We start from the raw sequence: 19,031 nt of genomic DNA on the forward strand, positions 1-19,031 counted from the left end.
TTTGGAAAGGTGCAGAAGCCACAGAGTCGTAGTCATGGGCTGACTTCAACTTCCCAAATATTGATTGGAAGCTCTTTAGATCAAGTAGATTGGATGGGGCGGTGTTTGTGCAGTGTGTCCAGGAAGCTTTTCTAACTCAGTATGTAGATTGTCCAACCAGAGGGGAGGCCATATTGGATTTGGTACTCGGTAATGAACCGGGACAAGTGATGGGCTTGTTAGTGGGTGAACATTTTGGAGATGGTGACCACAATTCTGTGACTTTCACCTTGGTTATGGAGAGAGATAGGTGCGCACAACAGGGTAGATTTTACAATTGGGGGAAGGGAAATTATGATGCTGTAAGACAGGATTTGAGGAGCATAAGTTGGGAGCATAGGCTGTCAGGGAAGGATGTGGTGGAAATGTGGAACTTTTTCAAAGAGCAGATACGACGTGTCCTTGATATGTATGTACCTATCAGGCAGGAACGAAATGGTCGTGTGAGGGAGCCTTGGTTGACGAGGGAGGTTGAATGTCTAGTAAAGAGGAAGAAGGAGGCTTACATAAGGTTGAGGAAACAGGGTTCAGACAGAGCAGTGGAGGGATACAGGATAGCCAGAAGGGACCTGAAGAAAGGGATTAGGAGAGCGAAGAGAGGGCATGAAAAATCCTTGGTGGATAGGATCAAGGATAACCCCAAGGCATTTTATGCGTATGTGAGAAACATGAGAATGACGAGAACGAGGGTAGGTCCGATCAAGGACAGTAGTGGGAGATTGTGTATTGAGTCGGAAGAGATAGGAGAGGTCTTGAATGAGTACTTTTATTCAGTATTTACGAACGAGAGGGACCGTATTGTTGAAGAGGTGAGTGTGAAACGGACTGGTAAGCTAGAAGAGATACTTGTTAGGAAGGAAGATGTGTTGGACATTGTGAACAACTTGAGGATAGACAAGTCCCCCGGGCCTGACGGGGTATATCCTAGGATTATGTGGGAAGCAAGAGAGGAAATTGCAGTACCGTTGGCAACGATCTTTTCGTCTTCACTGTCAACGGGGGTGGTACCAGGGGATTGGAGAGTAGCGAATGTTGTGCCCCTGTTCAAAAAAGGGAATAGGGATAACCCCGGGAATTACAGGCCAGTTAGTCTTACTTCTGTGGTAGGCAAAGTAATGGAAAGGGTACTGAGGGATAGGATTTATGAGTATCTGGAAAGGCACTGCTTGATTAGGGACAGCCAGCATGGATTTGTGAAGGGTAGGTCTTGCGTTACAAGTCTTATTGAATTCTTTGAGGAGGTGACCAAGCATATGGATGAGGGTAGAGCAGTGGATGTAGTGTACATGGATTTTAGTAAGGCATTTGATAGGGTTCCCCATGGTAGGCTTATGCGGAAAGTCAGGAGGCATGGGATAGAGGGAAATTTGGCCAATTGGATAGAAAACTGGCTAACCAGTCGAAGTCAGAGAGTGGTGGTAGATGGTAAATATTCAGCCTGGAGCTCAGTTACAAGTGGAGTTCCGCAGGGATCAGTTCTAGGTCCTCTGCTGTTTGTAATTTTTATTAATGACTTGGATGAGGGAGTCGAAGGGTGGGTCACTAAATTTGCAGATAATACGAAGATTGGTGGAGTTGTGGACAGTGAGGAGGGCTGTTGTCGGCTGCAAAGGGACTTAGATATGATGCAGAGCTGGGCTGAGGAGTGGCAGATGGAGTTAAACCCTGCCAAGTGTGAGGTTGTCCATTTTGGAAGAACAAATAAGAATGCGGAATACAGGGTTAACGGTAGGGTTCTTAGTCAGGTGGAGGAACAGAGGGATCTTGGGGTCTATGTACATAGATCTTTGAAAGTTGCCACTCAGGTGGATAGAGCTTGTAAGAAGGCCTATGGTCTATTAGCGTTCATTAGCAGAGGGATTGAATTCAAGAGTCGTGAAGTGATGTTGCAGCTGTACAGGACTTTGGTTAGGCCACATTTGGAGTACTGTGTGCAGTTCCGGTCGCCTCATTTTAGGAAAGATGTGGAAGCTTTGGAGAGGGTGCAGAGAAGATTTACCAGGATGTTGTCTGGAATGGAGAATAGGTCGTACGAGGATAGGTTGAGAGTTCTCAGCCTTTTCTCGTTGTAACGGCGAAGGATGAGGGGTGACTTGATAGAGGTTTATAAGATGATCAGAGGAATAGATAGAGTAGACAGTCAGAAACGTTTTCCCCGGGTACAACAGAGTGTTACAAGGGGACATAAATTTAAGGTGAAGGGTGGATGGTATAGGGGAGATGTCAGGGGTGGGTTCTTTACCCAGAGAGTGATGGGGGCATGGAATGCGCTGCCCATGGGAGTGGTAGAGTCAGAACCATTGGCGACCTTTAAGCGGCAATTGGATAGGTACATGGATGGGTGCTTAATCTAGGATAGATGTTCGGCACAACATCGTGGGCTGAAGGGCCTGTTCTGTGCTGTATTGTTCTATGTTCTATGCAGTTCATGTCACGCCACAGTATAACTGGAGTGGTGAAGAAGGCTTTATAATTTGGTAATGAAGATGAGGGCTTATGTGAGAGAAAACATGATAAATTAAAGAGAGAGGACAAGGCCAGGAAGCAAAGTAGCAACAGTGGCAGGAAAATTAAGCCAGAAATTGTGAAGATAAAGGAATACAGAATAGAAGGGTCTTTATCTGAATAGAACATAGAACATAGAAGGATACAGCGCAGTACAGGCCCTTCGGCCCTCGATGTTGCGCCGACCGAATCCTACCTAACCTATACTAGCCCAATAACTTCCAAATGCCTATCCAATGCCCGCTTAAATGACCATAAAGAAGGAAAGTTCACCACTGATACGGGCAGGGCATTCCATGAACTCACAACCCGCTGTGTGAAGAATCTATCCCTAACATCTGTCCTATACCTACCACCCCTTAATTTAAAGCTATGTCCCCTAGTAACACCTGACTCCATTAGCGGTAAAAGGTTCTTAGTATCTACCCTATCTAAACCCCTAATCATCTTATACACTTCTATCAGATCTCCCCTAAACCTTCTCTTCTCCAATGAGAACAGCCCCAAGTGCCTCAGCCTTTCCTCATAAGATTTTCCTACCATTCCAGGCAACATCCTGGTAAACCTCCTCTGCACTCGTTCTAAAGCTTCCACATCCTTCCTATAGTATGGCGACCAAAACTGCACACAATACTCCAGATGAGGCCTCACCAGAGTCTTATACAACTGCAACATGACCTCAGGACTCCAGAACTCAATTCCTCTGCCAATAAAGCCCAGTACACCATATGCCTTCCTCACAGCACTATTTACCTGGGTGGCAACTTTCAGAGATCTGTGTACATAGACACCAAGATCCCTCTGCTCATCCACACTACCAAGTAGCCTACCATTAGCCCAGTAATCCATCATCTTGTTATTCCTACCAAAGTGAACGACTTCGCACTTAGCTACATTGAATTCCATTTGCCACATTTCCGCCCAGCTCTGCAACTTATCTATATCCCGCTGTAACCTACCACTTCCTTCCTCACTATCCACAACTCCACCGACTTTTGTGTCATCCGCAAACTTGCTTACCCAGCTTTCAAGTCCTTCCTCTAGATCATTTATAAAGATAACAAAAAGCAATGGTCCCAAAACAGATCCTTGTGGTACACCGCTAGTAACTGTGCTCCAAGATGAACATAATCCATCAACTACTACCCTCTGTCTCCTTCCAGCCAGCCAATTCCGAATCCAAACCTCTAATGTATCCTCAATGCCATACCTCCGAAGTTTTAGCATTAGCCTACCATGGGGAACCTTATCGAACGCCTTACTAAAATCCATATACACAACATCTACTGCTTTACCCTCATCCATTTCCTTAGTCACCTTCTCAAAGAACTCAATAAGGTTTGTGAGGCACGACCTGTCCTTCACAAAACCATGCTGGCTATCCCTGATCACGTTATTCCTACCCAGATGTTCATAAATCTTATCCCTTACCATTCTCTCTAAGACTTTGCCCACCACTGAAGTCAGACTCACTGGCCTATAGTTACTAGGGCTATCCCTACTCCCTTTCTTGAACAATGGGACCACATTCGCTATCCTCCAGTCCTCTGGTACTATTCCCGTTGACAATGACGACATAAAAATCCAGGCCAATGGCTCTGCTATCTCCTCCCTAGCTTCCCGTAGGATCCTGGGGTAAATGCCATCAGGCCCAGGAGACTTATCTATATTCATCTTTTCCAATATTCCCAAAACCTCTTCCCTGCATATTTCCAGGGCATCCATTCTAATTATTTGTGATTCCATATTCACATCAGCAACAGTGTCCTGTTCCTGAGTGAATACTGATGAAAAATACTGATTTAATGTCTCTCCAATCTCCTCCGCCTCCACACACAACTTCCCACTACTATCCTTGACTGGACCGATACCTACCCTAGTCATCCTTTTATTCTTGACATACCTATAGAAAGCCTTTGGGTTTTCCCTAATCCTACCAGCTAAAGACTTTTCATGTCCCCTTCTCGCTTCTCTTAGCTCCCTCTTTAGCTCCTTCCTGGCTATCTTATAACTCTCAATCGCCCCTACTGAACCTTCACGCCTCATCTTTACATATGCCGCCTTCTTCCCTTTCACAAGGGACTCCAATTCCTTACTAAACCACAGCTGCCTCACAAGGCCCTTTACACCATGCCTGACTGGTACATACCTATCGAGGACACGCAGTAGCTGCTCCTTGAACACTCCCCACATCTCATTAGTGTTCTTCTCTTGAAGCCTGTTTTTCCAATCCACACATCCTAAGTCATGCCTCACTGCATCATAATTTCCCTGCCCCCAGCTATAGCTCTTGCCCTGCGGCGCACGATTATCCCTCTCCATCACTAAAGTAAAAGTCACCGAGTTGTGGTCATAGCATTTCTGCAGCGACATGATTAATAAGTTGACCAAGGTTGAGAACTGAATATTCAGCATTTAGTAAGGAAAGGGAAAAAGTGAAAAGTACGTGGGTTAGTGCTGTCAAAAAAGGACCAGTACAGAAGTCAGAGAGGTTCTTCAATCAGAAGATCAAGGCATGGAGTAAATGTGGGTTGTTCTAAGAAACAGAAATGAGTAGAAAACATTGCAAGAAGTTCCTTATAGGTCAAAAAATCACGTAGGAGTTGGTAGAAATCAGGGCTTTGGGTTGTGAATAGCAAGAATGATCATGAGGAATTTCAACTGAATACTGCATATACCTAACTAGTATGAATGCCATGTAAGATGAATTCCTAAAATTTCTACAGAGTTTTGTTTTGGATCAGTAAGTTGAGACCACAACTAACTACTAGGCTCTCAAATCAAGTATGGCATAATTTTAAAAAAGCAATAATCTAGTTGTAAAGAAGTCTTTAACAAAGTGTAACCATAGGTATAATAGAATTTTATATCAAATTTGAAAGTGATATTATTCCCAAAGTGGGGTTTTAGATCTAAACAAAGAAACTATAAACGTGTGAGGGAAAATTGTCTCTGCTAGATTAACAGGTTAGCTGGTAGACTGCTAATGGCTAGCGCACAAAAAATTAATACATAGTTTACAAACAATTTACATTCCTTTGAGGCACAAAAATGCAGATGATCTAAGTATGATGTAAATATGAGGGAACTACAGATATTTTTACCTGACAGTAGGGGAAGTACTAGAAGCTATTATAAAGAATATGATTACTGGACATTTGGAAAATAATGGTAGGACTGGGAAAATTCAACATTGATTTCAGGAAGGGAAATTAGATTGACAAGTCTGTTGGCCTTTTTTGAGAATAGAAACACATGATAAGGGTGAATACGTTAATGTGTATTTGGACTTGCATATGTTTTTCAATAACATCCCACACGGGTCAAGCAGCAACATTCTCTATTTTATTCCTTTATTCAATCGTGGGATGTGGGTGTCCTTGGCTGGGCCAGCATTTTATACCCATCCTTGATTTTTAAGAATCAACTACATTGCTGTGGGTCTAGAGTCACATGTAGACCAGGAAAGGACAGCAGTTTCCTTCCTTGAAGGACTTCAGTAAACCAGATGGGTTTTTCCAACAATTGACAATGGTTTGGTGGTCATCGTTAATCTCTTAATTTCACAGTTTTTAAAATTGAATTCAAATTCCTCCATCTGTCATGGCAGGATTTGAACCTGGGTCCCCACAACATTACTGGGTCTTTGGATTAATATTCTAGCAATAATATCACTAGACGATCACCTCCCCACAAAATTAGAGCATCTGGGGTTTTCTTTAAGGGGTGGGTATTAATATAATGATGTAGATTAAGAAATGTTTAACAGATAGAAAACAGAGTATAAATAAACAGATTTCTCTCAGTTTGGCCAGCTGTAACAGGTGAGATAATGCAAGGATCGATGCTTTGGCCTCGGTTATTCAAAATCTGTCTCAATGATTTAGATGTGGGGATCAAATGTATTTCTACATGGGTTGATGACACAAAACTAGGTGTCAATGAGAATCATGAGGAAAATGTCAAGGGGATTTAGACAGGCTGAGTGAATGGGCAAGAACATGGTGGATAGAATATAATGTGGAAAAATGTGAAGTTTTCTACTGAGGCTTGAAAAACAGAACTGCATAATTTGTTTTTGAAGCTGAGAGACTGAATTGTTGATGTCCAAAGACCATAAAACATAGTGGCAGAAATTAGGCCATTCAGCCCTTCAAATCTGCTCCGCCATTCAACCATGGCTCCTACGTTTCTCAATCTCATTCTCCCGCTTTCTCTCCGTGGACCTTGGCCCCCTTGACAATCAAAAACCTATCTCCGTCTTAAATATACTCAATGACCTGGCCTCCATAGCCTTCTGTGGCAGTGAATTCCATAGGTTCACCACTCTCTGGCTGAAAAAGTTTCTCTAAAAGATTTTCCCTTTACTCTAAGGCTGTGTCTTCAGGTTCTAGTTTCTCCTATCAATGGAAACATCTACCCAACATCTTTTCTGCCCAGGTCATTCAGTATTATGTAAGTTTCAATTAGATTCCCCCCCAATCCTTCTAAACTATCAAGAGGAGATCCAGAGTCTTCGAACACTCCTCATATGATAAGCTTTTCATTCTCGTGAACCTTCTCTGAACCCGCTCAAGGCTAGTAATTCCTTCCTGAGATATGGGACCCAGTACCGAGCACAATACTCTAAATGTGGTCAAACCAGATATACATCCCTGTTTTTATATTCAATTGCTCTGAAAATAAATGCCTTCATTGCATTGCCTTCCTAACTACTGAGTCAACCTGCAAGTTTACCTTCAGAGAATCCTGAACTAGAACTCCCAAGTCTCTCTGCACTTCAGATTTCTGAATTTCCTCTCCTTTTAAAAAAAGTCCACACCTCTATTCTTCCTGTCAAAGTCCATGACCTCACATTTTCCCACATTTTACCCCATCTGCCAACTTCTTTGCCCATTCTCCTAACGTGTCCAAATCCCTGCAGGGTCCCCACCTCCTCAATACTACCTGTCCCTCTACCTATCTTTGTATCATCTGCAAATTTAGCCAGAGCGCCCTCAATTTCTTCATCTAGATCATGAATGTATGAAGTGAAAAGTTGTGGTCCCAGCACTGACTCTTGTGAAACATCACTTGTCACCAGGTGCAATCCTGAGATAGCACTCCACTCTTCACTTTCTTCCAGACAGCCAATCTTCTAACACCATGGGCCCTTATCTTACTCAGTAGCCTCCAGACAAGTGGCACCACAGGAAGGAAGAGAACATCCATTGGGCTCTCCTTGGTTTGTTACTTCTTAAACAGACCTGGGTATCCTTGTTAATAAATCAGAAAGAGCTAATATGCATATGCAGTCAGCAATTAGGAAGGCAAAAAATATATTGGCCTTTAATGCAGGAGGATTTGATAACAGGGTTAAAAATGTCTTCCCGTCATTACAGGCTTAGTGAGGCCACATCAGGATGGTTGTGGACAGTCTTGATCTCCTTATCTCAGGAAGGACATGCTTGCCATAGAGGCAGTCCAATCAGACTGACCTTTGAGATGACTGGATCATCGTATTAGGAGACAGTACCTATGTTGTTGAACGTAGAACATAGAACAGTACAGCACAGAACAGGCCCTTCAGCCCACGATGTTGTGCCGACCACTGATCCTCATGTATGCACCCTCAAATTTCTGTGACCATATGCATGCCCAAGAGTCTCTTAAATGTCCCCAATGACCTTGCCTCCACAACTGCTGCTGGCAACACATTCATGCTCTCACAACTCTCTGTGTAAAGAACCCGCCTCTGATATCCCCTCTATATTTTCCTCCAACCAGCTTAAAACTATGACCCCTCGTATTAGTCATTTCTGCCCTGGGAAATAGTCTCTGGCTATCGACTCTATCTACGCCTCTCATTATCTTGTATACCTTAATTAGGTCCCCTCTCCTCCTCCTTTTTTCCAATGAAAAATGTCCAAGCTCAGTCAACCTCTCTTCATAAGATAAGCCCTCCATTCCAGGCAGCATCCTGGTAAACCTCCTCTCCAAAGCATCCACATCTCTCTTATAATAGGGCGACCAGAACTGGATGCAGTATTCCAAGTGCGGTCTAACCAAAATTTTATAGAGCTGCAACAAGATCTCAACTCTCAAACTCAATCCCCCTGTTAATGAAAGCCAAAACACCATATGTTTTCTTAACAAGAGTGTTGAGTGTTTAGAAATAAAGAGGCAATCTAGTTTAAGCATACAATACTCTGATAGGGCTGTACAGGATAAATGCAGGATGACTTCCATACTTGGGATGTCTAGAACCAGGGAACACAATTTCAAATTAAATATTTAGAAAGCTATTTATGAGGAGGGATTTCTTCACTTAGAGGGCAGTAAATCTTTGGAATTCTGTGCACCAGAGACTGGGTTTGTTTAGTCATTGAGTATAATCAAGAGATTGATACATTACCAGTCACAAAAGATAATAAGGGATCTAGAGTAATTGCAGGAAAATGACATTGATGCAGAAGTGTTCAAAATTTGCCAAGGATACCAAACTTGAAGAAATGACAAACAGTGAAAATAATATCAACTGACTGTAAAAGGACATGAGCTAGCCAGATGGCCAGATAAGTGGTAGGTAGAATGTAATAGAGAAGAGTAAAGTGATGCATTTTGGCATAAGATTTCAATGATATTATTTATCCTTTTTCATTCAAAAACTGTCCGTTAAATATTCTCCTTTTTTTTAATACAGACTTACAGAAAATCAGTACAACAGAATGACAAAGCCGCTTCTGATCTGAATGAAATGAAGAATGGATATTACAATGGCTATGCAAAGACCATTAAAGGCAGCACATCAAATAAAATAGATTAATTTCTATAAAGCCAGTATAGCATTAAAGTACTGATAAACACTCATAGTTACATCTACCTGCTCTCTTCTTAATTTAAAAGATTAAAATTTCTCTATTGGTCTTTAAATCAGAAAACCAGAATATTTGAACTGGTTACAAAAAAAAACTTGTACTTAATTTTTAGTTCAGTTAATATTTTATCAGAGTTTTTTTTAAAAGTCAGATCATTGTACTTTTCAGATGTGACCTACAAATTTAAACAATCGTCTGGTTTCTGGACCCAGCATAGGTTACAAGTCCAGAATCTTAGAGGAATTTAGATCATTCTGGAACAGAATTTCAAATAAATGTAACTGCCTTGTCATTTGTATGTTCACCCAAATTTCAGTAAAAATACATGATTATTTTCACCAGTAAATATGTTTACAAAACTGCCTTACTTTTGGAGCACACAGTGATAATACCCTTCACAAAATCTCAAATTTGAGATTTTTATTTAAACTTCTCTCAATATTAAGGTCTGTTCCACCTGTCTCAAGATCTAGATTTCTACGTGCTAATTAAAATGTTTGAATTTTATTTGTATATTCATAAATGTAGACTTTGTACTCTACTGACTGATTGAGTTGTTTGTATAAACCTTTTAAAAAAGTCTAATAAAATCTTTCAAAATACTTCTAATTTAGTCTTTAAATCGCTGCTGTTGGGAATTAAAGTTTTCACAAAACTTAGCTTTTTTTTACATATACAGTAAAACCTAGCTTCTTCTTGTGTGCATGAAGAATAGATGATCCGAAGATTTAAATGTGAAGATAATACATTTAGTGATAACAATAACTTGTTACAATAACCTGAAGGGCCCATTCCTGTGCTCTACTGTTCTACGTTCTAAGTATGGTAGGAGGCCATCAGACCACCTTGAAAATGATAGTTTCTGATTTCCCACCATCTTGAGGAAATTAATACACTGGGGATATGTAGAGGTATGGCCTGTGAACAATCCCAGAACCTCTAAGATGAAATTTGAGAGGTAGTAAACATTTGTTTACTTGCACTTTAGTTTTTCTAATTGTTAGAGACAGGCACAAGGTTGTATCATCTAATGAATATGGGCAAGTCCTGAAGTTTTGTAACAAAGTTTAATATTATGCAGACAGCAACTACTGGAGATCAAGAAAATGACTCAAAAGAATGAGGCACATCACACTAACATCAAAATGATTGTTCAATCCAGAATGTCAACAAGTTTTCCAGAAATGCTTGATAGTAGTGTAAGTTATCAGATGATAAGATTTTGTGGTGAAGCAAAGCATCAACAAAATTAAGTTTGACTTTGAGAAGTGTAAATAATGAACAACTGATGATCAAAGATTATCTCATACAATATTAAGTTTCACATCAACCAGAACTTTTCAATGAATTAGTTTTTTTAATTACTCAAAAGCTTTTCCTTTTGTTCACAGAACAGGGTTCTCCAATGATTGAAGTAGGCTGACAAACGATAAATATTGGTCAAGTGATGAGAGCGATGCAGTCAAAGTGAGCACAATTCACAATATGCGAACGATGTGGTGTTGGGAACTGGCCACATCAAAATTTATAAGAGGCACTAACAAAAACTATAGTTGACAATGATAATTATAGATAATATTGGAAAGACAGGAAGATAGATCGGACAATAGTTAATTAACATAAGACATTTTGGAAGGAATAACAGAAAAATGTTAAAAATGCAAAAGCAAGTTAAGAAGTTGGTGATTCAGATCTTTGGATATTGATAATGTATTTGATTAAACTAACACTAACACAAATAAATGTTGTTTAATAGCTGGAAGATGAAAAAATAATGGTGCTGAGAGGAAGAACTTCATAACATAGTGAGTTACCACTGGAATTGAGGGATACTTTCCGAGAAACAGGACAGATGGAAAGCTATTACTATTAATAAAGAGATGAAATGAGGACAGTTGTGAGAGATGATCTAGGTTTGGATGATGTAGAGTCTATTTGGGTAGAAGCTTAAAACAGAAAGGGAAAGAAAACATTGGGAGCCCCGCAATGTACAGACCCCCAAACAATAGGCACTCTTTGGAAAAGGCAAAATCAAACTTAATTTAGTTGATGCTTTGCTTCACCACAAAGATCAACAAATAATACGAGAATGAAAAAAGAAAAAAGAAATATTATGGGAAACTTTAATCTTCATGTTGATTGGGTTAATCAAATTTGAAAGGGTAGCTATGATAACAAATTCATTAAGTGGATTAGAGATAATTTCTCAAACAATATGTCTTGGAGTCAACAGGGAGCAAGGGTGTCTTGAAGTGGTAATGTGGCAAGTTTAATAAATGAGCTCAGAGTAAAAGGTTCCTTAGGAGCTAGTGATCATAACATGATAGAATTTAATATTCAGTTGGAGAAACTTGGGTCAGAAACTACTATGTTTTCATTAACTAAAGGGACTTATAATGAAGTGAGGATAGAGTTAGCTAAAGTGAACTAGGTGGATAGATTATCAGCAATGATAGTAAGCAAGCAATGATAGACATTTAAGCGGGTAATTCATGACTCTTAGCAAAAGTACCCAACCAGAAAGGAGGGAAGATTCCAAGAGAGGGATAAACCAGCTGTGGCTAACCAAGAAAGTATTGAGTTGAAAGAAAAAGCATCTAAAGACACCAAAGTCAGTGAAAGCCCTGAAGACTTGGATAATTTCAGAATATAGCAAAGTAGAACTAAAAATATAACAAAGGAAGAAAATGAATGATGAGGGCAAACTAGGACACAATGAAAGAACTGATAATAAGAGCTGTTTTAAATATATAAAAGGGAAGAGAGCAGTCAAAGTGAATAGAGGTACCTTAGAAAATGAATTGGGAAACAAGGAAATGACGGATGAGTTGAATTGTTATTTGCATCATTCCTTACGATGGAAGATATTTCAAACATCCCCTTAATACTAAAGATGATAGAGGAGGAATTAAATACAGAGATAAGACTGAAGAGTTGGTCTACCAGGGTAACTCTTTCTGGAGCTGATATAGACATAATGGGTCAAATAGCCTCCTTCTGTTCTGTAAAAATCCATGATTCTATGAAATACTGTCACGATCACTAAAGAAGTAGTAGTAGACATATTAATGGGGGCTAAAGGTGGATAAGTCCACTGGCCCTGATGGCTTGTATCCTAGGATCCTTAAAGCAGCAGCTGCAGAGATAGTGGATACATTGGTTATAATTTTCCAAAAAAACATTGAATTCTGGAGAAGGGTTGCAAAACTGCTAATGTGACACTCCTATTCAAAAATGGAGTGAGGCAAAAAATGAGTAAGAATAGGTCAATTAGCCTCACATCTATTGTTGGGAAAGTATTGGAATCAATTATCAAGGAAGTAATAGCAGAACATTTGAAAAATTATAATCTAGTGGAATAAAGTCAGAATGACTTCATGAAAGCGAAATTGCGTTTGATTAATTTATGAAGAGTTTTTTCAGGAAGTCTCAATCAGAGTAGATAGAGGGGAGCCAGTAATGTGTTGTACTTGGATTTTCAGAAGGTATTCGATGAGATACCTCATAAAAGGGTAAGTTATAAGAGCCCATGTATTGGAGTGAGTATATTGGCATTTGAAGAGAATGTACTAATTCACTCAGAAACAATGAGTGGGGATAAGGGTTTATTTTTCAAGCTGGCAACATTTCTCAGGGATCAGTTCTGGGACCACAACTGTTTCCAATATATGTTAATGACATGGAGGAAGGAAGTAAATTTACTGCAGCCAAATTCACAGAAAACACAAAAATAGGTGAAAATGCAAGTTACAAACAGGATACAAACAGCTTACAGAGAGAAATTAGTAAGTTAAATAAGTGGGTAATAAGTTGTTAAATGAAGTACATTGTAAGAAAATGTGAAGTTGTTCAGTTTAGAAAGGAAAATGATACTGTGTAAATGGAGTAAAACTGCAGAAAGTTGCAACACAAAGGGACTTGGCGTACTTGTGCATAAACCACAGAAAGCTAGCATACAGGTGTAGCAGGTAATCAGGAAAGCTAATAGAATGTTGACCCTTATTTAAAGAGGGCTGGCATACTGCATGCAGTAAGATGTCTTACTGCAACTGTACAAGATGCTGGCAAGACCACACCTGGAGTATTATCACCAGTTTTTGTTTGGCCTCCTTATTTAACAAATAGGATCATTTATAGAATAAAGTTCAGAGAAGTTTCACTAAGATGATGCCTGATTTGGAGAGATTGTCTTATCAGCAAAGGCTAAACTGGTTGGGACTCTATTCATGGGAACTTAGAAGAATGTAGGTGATCTCATTGAAACAAAGAGGAGTCTTAAGGGGCTTGATAGGGTAAAAGCTGAGAGGATGTTTCCCCATCTGGGAATATCTCGGGGACAAAGGGATTAGTCTCAGAATAAAGTTCAATAAATTGCATTTTATGGTTTAGAGAAGGAGGAATTTCATCTCTCAGAGGTTTGAGAATCTTTGGAACTTTGACCAAGATTTTTGTATCCTTGCTAGCCACTGGGGAGGTCCCAGAGAGTGGTGAGTAGCAATGTTGCTCCTTTATTCAGGAAGGGAAAAGGGATAAATAGGAACCTACAGACTGGTGAGCCTCACGTCGGTGGTTGGGAATCTATTGGAAAAAATTCCTGGGGATAGGTTTTATATGCATTTGAAAAAGCGTGGTTTAATTAGGAAGAGTCGGTAAGGCTTTGTGTGGGGCAAGTCATGTAACTTGACTGAATTTTTTGAGGAACTAATGAAGGTGATTAATGAGGGTGGACTAGTGGATGTTGTCTACATGGATTTTAGTAACACTTTTGACAAGGTCCCTTGGGGTAAGCTCATCAAGACAATTAAGATGCATGGGAGCTATGGTGATTTGGCTGCATGGATTCAGAATTGGCTTGCAAATAGAAGGCAGAGGATATTGGAGGAAGCATGTTTTTTCAGGCTGGAGGTCCATGACTATTGGTGTTTTACAAGGATCCATTCTGAGACCTCTGTTGTTTGTAATATATACAAATGACTTGAATGAAAATGTAGATGGATGGGTTAGTAAATTTGCAGATGATAGAAAGATTGGTGGAGTTGTGGATACTGTGAAAGGATTCAATAGAATATGGATCACTTGCAGATTTAGGCAGAGAAATGGCAGATGGAATTTAATCCAGGCAAGTGTGAGGTGCTGCACTTTGGGAGATCAAATGTTAAGGAAGAGTATACAGTTAATGGCAGGACCCATTAACAACGTTAATGTACAGCAAGACTTTGGGGTTTAAGTCCATAGCTTCTAGAAAATGGCCGCACATGTAGATTGAGTGGTAAAGAAGGCATGCAGCATGATTGCCTCTATTAGTTGGATAATTGTGTACAAGAGTCAGGATGTCATGTTGCAGCTTAGTAAGACTTTGATTAAGCCACACCTGGAGTAGGGCATTGTTTTTATTGCCACATTGCAGGAAGGATTTGGAGGCTTTGGATAGGGTGCAGAAGAGGTTTACCAGGGTGCTGCCAGGATTAGAGGCTACGAGCTATAAGAAGAGGCAAGAAAAAAAACATGTTGTTTTCTCTGGAGTCTATAAAATTATGAGATGCATAGTTGGGTTAATGGTCAGAATTATTTTCCCAGAATTAGATGCCTAAAACTGTGAGGCATGCATTTAAGGTGAGGTTTGGGTGGGGGGGGGGGTCGAAGGAGATATGAGGGGCAAATTTTTTTATACCACGGCAGGAGTCTGGAACAGGGCTTTTGCCCAAATCGTCGATTTTCCTGCTCCTCAGATGCTGCACGACATGCTGTGCTTTTCCCAAACCACTCTAATCTAGACTCTGGAACACTCTACCAGGGCTGATGGTGGAGGCAGATATGCTAGGGCCATTTAAGGGACTTTTAGATAAGCACGTGAATATGCAAGGAATTGAGGGATATGGACCATAGGCAGGCAGAAGGGATTAGTTTAATTTGGCGTCATATTCAGCACAGCCTGACTATATGTTTCAGTGACTTCGGAGTTGCATTGGAGTTGCAAAGCAAAGGGTGACATCACAGAAAAACCACACTGTAGAGACACTGACTGGGAAACAGAGTCTCAGAGCAGATCCTGTGAGGAATGAGGTTGCGCTCAGCAGTGAATGATAAAAATAAGAAAAAGACATCATTCTGAACAGGGATAAACTCACTGCAGAGCATCCATACTGCTGAGGATATTGTGGATAACATATTTAGTGAGCTGACTACACCACAGGTAAGGGCTACAGGCAGAAAAATCATTGGGCGACCACCAGGATAGGAATGGCTATAGCATATTGTATACTGCTTGGCAGGGGAGGGGGTCCTCTGGAGAAAGCAGCCAAGTTTTCAGCACTATGGTTGGCTTTTTTGCACAGCAGAGGAGGAAGATGACTGGACGAGCTGTAATAATAGGGGACTCAGTTGTAAGGTGAACTGACAAACAGTTCTGTGGCAGCAAATGAGAATCATGAGTAGTATGCTGCTCCGCTAGTGCCAGGGTCAGGGATGTCTTAGGGCAGCTGAGGGCGAGGATGAGGAGCCAGTAGTTATGATGCATAACAGTACCGTCAACATGAGTAAAATAAAAATGAGATCCTGCAACAGGAATTGAGGGGATTATGTAGATTAAAGAGTAGATTATAGAGGAAACCTATTAATGTTGTAATCTCTGGATTACCTCCAGTGCCACATGTTACCAAGTTATAGGAAATAGGAAGATAGGTCAGATGAACATGTGGTGCAACCCTTGGAATAGAAAGGAAGGCTTTAGAGTGTTGGATTAATTTGTGAGGCAGGGTTATACAATGTGGATGGGTTGCAACCGAACTGGAATGGTTCCAGCTGGGAGGTTTGTTCATGCTGCTGGAAAGGTTCTAAACTAATTGGCTAATTCCAAATGGCTGGGGAATGGGGCACAGAGTACACGTACAGTCAGGAACAAGGTTCAGTCAGATAACGAAGGAATACGAGGACAGTCCAGCAGGAGGAGAAGAAATGGTCATTTCAAGAAAGGAGGGCTGGAAAGCTAACCTGCATCTACTTTAGTGCAAGGAGCGTGACTGGTTAGGTATATAAGCTTAGATCATTAATCAGCACATGGGAACATATTGCTGCAATCACGGAGACAAGGTTGAAGGTAGGGCAGGACTGGCAGCTCCATATTCCATGTCACAGCAGTTTCAGGTATGATAAGATGGCACAGCAGTTAGCACTGCTGCCTCACAGCGCAAGAGACCCGGGTTCAATTCCCGCCTCAGGCGACAGACTGTGTGGAGTTTGCACGTTCTCCCCTTGTCTGCGTGGGTTTCCTCCGGTGGTCTGGTTTCCTTCCACAGTCCAAAGATGTGCGGGTCAGGTGAATTGGCCATGCTAAATTGCCCGTAGTGTTAGGTAAGGGGTAAATGTAGGGGTATGGGTGGGTTGTGCTTCGGCGGGTTGGTGCGGACTTGTTGGGCCGAAGGGCCTGTTTCCATACTGTAAGTAATCTAAAGGTGGGGGAGGGGTGATGTAGGAAAGGTGAGAAGCATTATTGATAAAGGACACCAGTGAAGAGCAAGCAAGTCTTATAGGCATAAGCCATATAGGGGTGACCTGTACCCCCTTACAACAACATGGCCCACAATGGCTCACCCAAAATGGTCAACACAAAAAATGGCCCAGCATAACATTAAAACACAAGATGGTGGAAAGGAGAGAAATGAGACTAACGTGTCTGTCCCTGCCTTTAAATAAAGACGACAATGATACCTTGAAACAAGACTACTCCAAAACAAGTAAAGGGGGCCTTGAGTAGCAACCATGCTAGACATTGATGATAAGAATATATCAGTTAGACAAACAAGTGAATATTCTCAGTTCATTAATGAAAAGGTGATTATGCCACCAAATGAATAAATATCACGTGCAAGACATAGCATGGTAACTCCCTAAATAATTACCAGAATAACAGTTAGCAGTTTTGTAGTAAATGGTTGTGTCTTAATTAAACTGCAATATTAAGCAATAGCTTCCCGTTAGAGATTCTCCAACATAAATATAGATACATAAAACCAAAACATTTATGCCTGTATGTGAAAGTTAATTAGCTTTAGGAAGTACTCTCATTCGTCCTGGACAAAATAGATTGTTCACAGCCATTAATCACAAAGTACTGAGAGTAGAAATAGCTATACCTCAGAACAGAAACCTGTATTACAAATTTTATAGCAAATAGTTACAATTAACAGTCTTGTGTATTTTTCCATATATATTTAGAACAATAGGAAATATAAGGGGAGTAATTGAATAGAATACAGTAAATAATTGAATTCAAACCTTCCTTAAGAAATAAGCCAGCTTGAAACAGATCTGAAGGAGTACAGCCAGTGACTTTGGAATGTGAATGAATAGAATGCATAGAAAGATCCCAAAGACTAGAGAATGTAGGGCTGGGTTAACACCATGAGATGATGGGAACCTAAGGTGGACCACAGGGATGCTCATCATTGATTAGACATTTTACCAGATTGGGTGCATGGATTAGCAGAAGGGCTAATAACTACATTATATATGATCATTGTATTAATAAAATATGTAAAAATACTGCATTTTACTGTATAAGTTAGTATGTCAGTGATCTGTCTTCTGAACTGAGCCAAAGAACAAACAAATAACTGCATTCATACATTGAAGTCAGATTCAGGGACGATCCTTTGGCCTTCTGTGTGCTTTAACTAATTTCTGCATGAATGTACTTCCATTTGCCTGAGTTCTGTCTGCCTCCTGAGTCTTCATTCTGTCAGGGGAAGATGTTCCTACAGATCATCAAATGAGTCTATCTAGGCAGAGCTTAGAAATAAATGAAGGATGATCACCTTGCTGGAATTATACTACAGGTTTCCCAACAGACAGAGGGAGGCAGAGGACCAGATATGTAGACAAGTCACAGAGAAGTAAGAGAGGAATTGAGTTACAGTGGTAGGGGATTTTAACTTTACAAGCATTAACTGGGAACGGCTTCGTATGAAAAAATAATAAGTGGAATTTTTAAAGTGTATCCAGCAGAGCTTTTTTTTTGTACTCCCATGTAGATAGTCTAACTAGAGATGGGGTAGTGCTAAATAAAATCTTATGGAATGAACCTGGCCAGTGGTTGAAATTTCAGTGTGTAAACTTTTGGGGATAGTGACCAAAGTTATTATGAAAAGGATTAAGGATAATGCAGAAGTTAACTGTCTAAATTCGGGATAGATAATTCCTGATGAAGAGCTTATGCCTGAAATGTTGACTCTCCTCCTCCTGGGATGCTACCTGACCTGCTGTGCTTTTCCAGTGCCACACTTTGACTCTAAGTTGGAGGATGACCAATTTCAATATTATTAAACAGGATCTGGCAAACAGTCTGGGAGCAGCTACCTGCAGGTATGTCTATATTGGGATAGTGGGAGTCTTTTAAAAGGAGCTTAGTGTGAAGGACAAGGGCAGCAAGTCCATGGATCCCTGAATATTAAGGAGTACGGAGAATCTGAGAAAGAAACACATTCGGTACAAAGCATTAAAAGAGGGTGGGGGGGGGGGCGGCTTTCAGAAGTTCAGGAGCACTGTGATTAAAAAGGAACAAGGAAGGCAAAGAGGGGTCATGAAGTATCTTTCACAGACAGGATTCAGGTATGGGGCCTATTAGAAATCAAA

The 19,031-nt window shown here is 40.6% G+C and overlaps 1 protein-coding gene across 1 annotated transcript in view; it reads left to right on the forward strand.

Moving 5' to 3' along the window:
• Positions 1-9,349, forward strand: part of elovl2 (ELOVL fatty acid elongase 2) — a 183,978-nt gene extending 174,629 nt beyond the window's left edge. Inside the window, exon 8 of the mRNA XM_060849884.1 lies at positions 9,227-9,349. Coding sequence (XP_060705867.1) covers positions 9,227-9,349 — 123 coding nt within the window. The remainder of the gene's footprint in view (positions 1-9,226) is intronic.
• Positions 9,350-19,031: the final 9,682 nt, after the last annotated feature.

The sequence above is a fragment of the Hemiscyllium ocellatum genome, chromosome 34 (genome assembly GCF_020745735.1).
Source record: "Hemiscyllium ocellatum isolate sHemOce1 chromosome 34, sHemOce1.pat.X.cur, whole genome shotgun sequence".
In the NCBI taxonomy this organism is placed as follows: domain Eukaryota; kingdom Metazoa; phylum Chordata; class Chondrichthyes; order Orectolobiformes; family Hemiscylliidae; genus Hemiscyllium; species Hemiscyllium ocellatum.